At 33.8% G+C, this 6314-nt stretch overlaps 1 protein-coding gene across 1 annotated transcript in view; it reads left to right on the forward strand.

Annotated features, from left to right (window-relative positions):
* RRM2B (ribonucleotide reductase regulatory TP53 inducible subunit M2B) overlaps positions 1–4430 on the forward strand; it is a 36817-nt gene extending 32387 nt beyond the window's left edge. Inside the window, exon 8 of the mRNA XM_019629546.1 lies at positions 3403–4430. Within this exon, the coding sequence (XP_019485091.1) occupies positions 3403–3555 (153 nt within the window). The 3' untranslated portion in view covers positions 3556–4430. The remainder of the gene's footprint in view (positions 1–3402) is intronic.
* The last annotated feature ends 1884 nt before the right edge of the window (positions 4431–6314 follow it).

Consider the following 6314-nt stretch of genomic DNA (forward strand, 5'->3'; position numbering starts at 1 on the left):
ATATATATATGTATTTTACCATCGTATAAATCTCCATGTGTCTATGTTATAATTTAGGGGTTAATGTTTGTAAATAGGAAATAGTTATTATGAAGACATTAACTGTCATAATTTGACTCTGAACTCAGCTGTGTTTAAGTTATTTCTGTCTTTGGTTATCAGAGATAAAGTACCTGAATTTCATGAAGAGGTATGCTTTTCATGTGACTTAACAGGTGGAGGCTGCAGGCAGACTACCTGGGTTTGAATCTTGCTTCCACCACTTTCTAGCTGTGTGACCTTAGGCAAGGTGCTTAACCCCTATCTCAGTTTCCTTATCCATTAAATCGAGATAATAAGGATTGTGATGAGTTCGTAACCTAAAGCACTTAAAATAGTGTCAGATATACAGTAAATGCACACTAAGTGGTCATGTTGTATTCAACGTAAGTGGAACATTCACAGAACTTTACTGTGTACTAAACTGTGGTAATTAGAAATTGTAGGTTTTGATTTCTTAGCATGGAAATGTAAGTTTAAATTGTATTTAATGAGAAGCCTTATGAAATCCATGATGCTGGGGTAATTATAAACTTTCTTGGTAATGCATTTATATTCTGGTACCACAGAAATACTATAATGCAAGAATCAGGTGAAGCAAACTATTGTAAGATAACTATTTATATTTTATTATTTTAGTTGCAAGATCCTTTCTATGTTTGCGGATAATGAGAGAAATCAGGATTACAGTTACATTAATATGATCTCTTAAATTTATAAACTGCGTATTAAAAAATTATATGTGTTCCTAAGTTATATGAATATGTTTGTTACAGGAAAATTACTTTGCTTACTTAAGCCTTAAAGTGAACTCGCTATCCTTTAACCCACCACCATATCCTCACACCCACACATCCATGTTCTCCCGCTTATTGGAAAACTGTGGACCCCTGGATCTAGTTTTCTCTTTGGGAACTTACTAACTGTAGGTATATATATATAAAACATGCCTCCTACAGAAGAAAACACAGTGTGAAACATCATTTTTCCACAAGCCTTTAGCATTTCTTAGTAAATTCCAAAGCCCAGACATTATACAGACCAGAGATTTTAATACAGTAAAATTAGAAATTCACAATAAAAGATGGCCAAAAGTTTGAGCTAGTTAGAAATTGAAGAGCTATCCTTTAAAATGAGATTAAAAATGAAAATATAAATTAATAGGAAATATAAACTAAATGACAATAAGATTACTGTATATCAAAACTTGTAGAATGCAGCCAAAGAGATCCTCAGAGGAAAATTTATAGCCTTGAATGTGTATATTAAGAATACAAAACAATTTAAAGTATATGAACTAAACTTTGAACTCAAGGAGCTATAAAAAGAACTATTCTTACAATGATAGTTTTTGGTAAAATAAATGATTATTTAAATTAGCAAATGGTGGCTATTTATACAGAATTCTAAATAAGAGTCACATTGATGATGTTTTCAACTTCTCTTTTAATTTAGGATTAGTTAATAAATATTTGAGTACTTCTGTGTGTCAAAAATAAGCCACTTTATTTTGGTCTTACTTTGTCCAAGACATGAATGATTTGGATCATATTTTTTAGAAGGTCCCCTGTTTTAAAATTCAGTCAATCTATGACAATTGGTTCAGTACTCTTTCCACTGTATTCTGTGTGATAGCTCCAATTTTCACTCCCTCTTCACACAGTATTTCTGAACGGAAATTTCACAGAATTCCACAGCTCAACCACACAAAGCATATGAGCATTTTTTGGAATTAAAAAATATATATCTTTTTAAAATCACAGAGCTTGCAATTCACCTATTAATAAATGTATATACAAATTCAGTGGTTTTTAGTATATTCATAGTGTTGTGCAACTATCACAACAATCTATTTTCGAACATTATTTTTAATCACCCCACAAAGAATCTCTGTACCCATTAGCAATCTGTTAGTTCCCTTTCTTTTCCACACCTCCATCTCAGCCCTAGGCACCACTAATCTAATTTCTGTCTCCTTAGATTTTCCTGTTCTGTATATCCCATTTCATATAAATGGAACCATACAGCATATGGTCTTTTGTGGTTGGCTTCTTTACTGTGGTTTTCAAGGTTCATTTGTGTTGTAGCATTTATCAGTACTTTACTCCTTTTTATGGCCAAATAATACTCCTTTGTATGGCTATACCAAATTTTATTTATCCATTTATTAGCTGATGGACACTGCAGTGATTTCCACTTTTTGACTATCATGAATAATGCTGCTATGGACATTCATGTATAAGTTTTTGTGTGGACATATGTTTTCATTTCTCTTGGCTATATAACTAGAAGTGAAATTGCTGGGTCAAATAGAAACTCTATTTTTAATCATTAGAGGAATTGTCAGACTGTTTTCCAAAGTGACTGCACCATGTTACATTAACACCAGCAGTGTATGAGGGTTCCAGTTTCTCCACATCTTCACCAATGCTTGTTATTTATTTATTTATAGCCATCCTAGTGGGAGTGAAATGTTATCTCATTGTGGTCTTGATTTGCATTTATTTAATGGATAATGATTTTTAAGCATTTTTTCATGTACTTATAGGCCTTTTGTATATATTCTTTAGAGAAATGTCTGCTTGTCTACTCAGATTATTTGTCCATTTTTAATTGGGTTATTTGAATATATTTTTACCGTAGTGTTTATAATCCCTGCTGCAATACTTCTAAAGTCAAAAGTCCTCTTATATTGCCTCTCACGAATCATTGAAATGTTTCACAGTTTCCATCAAGCTGTGTCCCCAAGTCTGCTTCTTGAATTGAGAAGCAGTGAAAAAGCTTCTTGTCAACATGTCTCTCTTTTTTGAGGGGGGTCACTATGGATAAAAATTATTTTATCTTACCTCATCACGGCCTCTTAATGTCAATTTTTTTATTATGTTTTCTTCTGAACTAAGAAATATGAGCAACAGTACATTGTTGGTAATTTAATATTTTATAGTATCATGTATATGATTATGTAGTGTCATATATATATGTAGTATCATGTGTGTGACTACCTAATGGTATTACCTGTGAAAAATGCCTATGATATCTATGTTGTATTAAATTTTTAAAGCTGTGAAAACATTTTAATTTGGTTGGTATTACATCTTTTATTTCCTGAAATATTTCCCCCCCCTTTTTACTTCTTAGAATACCAGAGATGCTAGTATCGCTTCTTGAGATTAGTAGGTAATCTTAGTCATCTTAAAATTTATCAGCCTTGAGCGCCTCTAAGGCCTTAGGGAGTAGTGTGATCCTATAAATGACTAGACAGGTGTTGGAAGACCTATGCTCCATTTTAGTTATCTGTCGATCTTCTTGTGGGTTATAATTTGACTCCTTTGGAATGTCTAATAACATTTCTTTTATTTTCAGATTTTTCAGGCAGAAAATCCCTTTGATTTTATGGAAAACATTTCTTTAGAAGGGAAAACAAATTTCTTTGAGAAACGAGTTTCAGAGTATCAGCGTTTTGCAGTGATGGCAGAAACCACAGATAATGTCTTCACCTTGGATGCAGATTTTTAAAACCCTCCCCATATCTAAACATATCATTGGTAAATAGCAGTCTATTTTTCTCTGCTTTAAAAAACAAACAAAACATAAAGTGTCTCCTTTGCTCAAGAGGAAATCCAAAATCAAATATCAATCAAGTTGGATTTATATGAATATACTCAAACTTTTTAACAACCAGAGTGTAACTTAAATGCTTTTGTTTTGTTACTAAAATATAAGATGACATTATGTAGTGATTAAGAGCATGAGGTGAGGAGTCAGATATGAGTTTGAGATTCTGTCCTTACTATTTTGTGTGACCCTTGGCAAGTCAGTTAATCTCCCTCAACCTCACTGTACTTATTTTTAAAAATGAATGTAATAGTAGGTCCTAAATTCATAGAGTGGATATGAGGATTAAGGTACAAAGTAAGTTCTTAGCCAACACTACCACCATCACCACCATTACTAATTATTATTATTATCAATAGTGTGGATTGCAGTGATATTGTGATAAAGTACTCCCATCTCCTCAAAGTAATTGTGATTCTTGATTCTAAGATCTAGAGTTAGATCTTTGTATTTTTAATGTTGGAGAAAGGATATAAAGATTTCCTTAAAAAGATTATAATTCTCATTAACTTGAGAATAACTTCTTTGGATTCCTCAGTATTGTACTAAAAGAAGTTTAGCTCTTAGTTGCTTTGGGTAGGATACTTACAGAGTGGCATCCACGTGGTTGCCATGGTAGTGGGCCTTGTGAGCAAAATGGTTCTGCTTTTTCAGAAGTTAAAAGGATAACTATTGCCAGACATAGCCCTTAATGTATAAAACTAGGGTGAATTAGCTAGAGTAGCACTTCCCAAAGAGAATTCTAAGAGCTATTAGCCCCTCTAGATATTTTGTGGGAAAAAACGGGATTCTGTGCTCAAACAAGTTTGAGAAATGCTGTCCACTCCATTGCTCTTTATAGTGGATAGTCAGTACATCAAATTCTGTCAGTACGAGAAATTCTGCAGTATGTAAACTTATTTCTCCCCACATATTCCAAACTTAACACAGACCTTTTTTTCATTTAACATCTCACCTAAGTAGTGTTCTTCAGAACAGAGTTTGGAAAAGCTGGCCTAGAACCGTCTTATGCATAGAAGTAGGGCTTCTGGACTAAGCCAGGGAGAACGTGGTGGGGTTTATGGAACCATTTTAACTTTGTGCCAAGCTCAGAAATGTACCTGTGATTGGCCTCAGCTGTGTTTCTTTAATGCTCTTAAAACTTTCGGGCCGGCCGAGTGGCTCAGTTGGTTAAGAGCTTGCTCAAGAGTTTGAGCTCTGAGCAAGAGCGGTTCGAGTCCAGCCTGAGCTGAGCAGCCGCTGAGCAGCTGCTGAGCTGCCAACAGGTAGCAGGATGGCTCAGCTAAAAAAAAAACCAAAAAACTTTTATGCTGTTATGAGATATACTTCTTTTAATGGAACTATGCATGCTGCACGATAGCAGGTGGTGAGGGAGATGGAGGTCTCTGCAGAGGAGACTGAGGAAAGGTCAGGAGCCAAGGTCTCTGAGAAGTCTGCCCCCTCTTTATCATTAGGAAGAGTCCAGAGGTAGCCTGAGCCCCAGCAAGCAGTGGGCTGCCCCACTCACAGCATACTACTTTATAAAATTCTGGCAGCTAAAACTTAAAGCTCCTCTCTTTGCATAAAGTTTTGCTTTATTCATAGCACAACTATCTAATTGATTAAAACTGGGCGTTCTCAAGTGGATGCAAAAGGAGCTGACTATAACCTTATTTGTTAGACTATCAGAAACTTGAGAGATTTGGCCTATGATAATACCATTAATTGTTCAGTGCTTCAAGTTTGGCAAGTGTTTTTACATCACCTCATTTGATCTCATAACCGTCATATGAGTTTGACAAAGCAGCTAGTATTAAAATTTTACTGATGGAAAAAGTGAGGCTCAGAGAAGTTAAACAACTTGGCCAAGATCTGCATAGTCACTGTCCCTGCAATGGAATTTTTTCTCTTATAGGTTATCATATTTCTTGTATGTAGTCCTTTGCCATCCATCTTGATTTAATTTTGCCCATTTCCCCATTAAAGTAGCACATACTTTAATTAAGAATTAATTTAATTTAAGAATTAATATACATTAATTCGAGTATCAAAGTATCATAAACATTTTAACTATATTCAGGTAATATGTTCAAAGATATTTATCTAATGCCATACAAAAACTTAACATTTAAAATTGTAATACCTATAATGACATCAAAATGAAAGAAAAACAGTCCATATTTTACAGTCCATATTTCCTTTGTTTTGAATCCAAATCTTTCTCATCGGTCACGACATGTGCCTTAAAATGAAGTTCATTTATACTAGCAATAAACCTAACTGTATTGCGATAAAGAATTTTTAATCTCAAAATACTGGATTTTTAATACACTGGTGTATTATGTTCTGTATTCTATATACCCTTTCCCAGGCCTCTAGGTTGCATATTTATTTATTATGTTTAGTTATTTGATCCTTAGTTCTTAAGGAATCAAGAATTTGTGGAACCTCTTTTTAATATTATCTTTCAGGTAAAAAACAAAATCAGAGTATGTTTACAGTTTTTTTTAATAGCACATGTATTTAAATCATTGCTATAGTAGTTTAAGTTTATTTAGGAATATAAAAACTGGTAGTTCTATGTTATATTGCCTGTATTTAAAATGTTTCATTGTAATATGTAGAATCATGTCTTTGAGGGATTCGGGAAGACAGTTTGGTCCAGTGCTTTCAGACGGGGC

Source organism: Hipposideros armiger, unplaced genomic scaffold, assembly GCF_001890085.2.
Source record: "Hipposideros armiger isolate ML-2016 unplaced genomic scaffold, ASM189008v1 scaffold_860, whole genome shotgun sequence".
NCBI classification, from domain to species: Eukaryota; Metazoa; Chordata; class Mammalia; order Chiroptera; family Hipposideridae; genus Hipposideros; species Hipposideros armiger.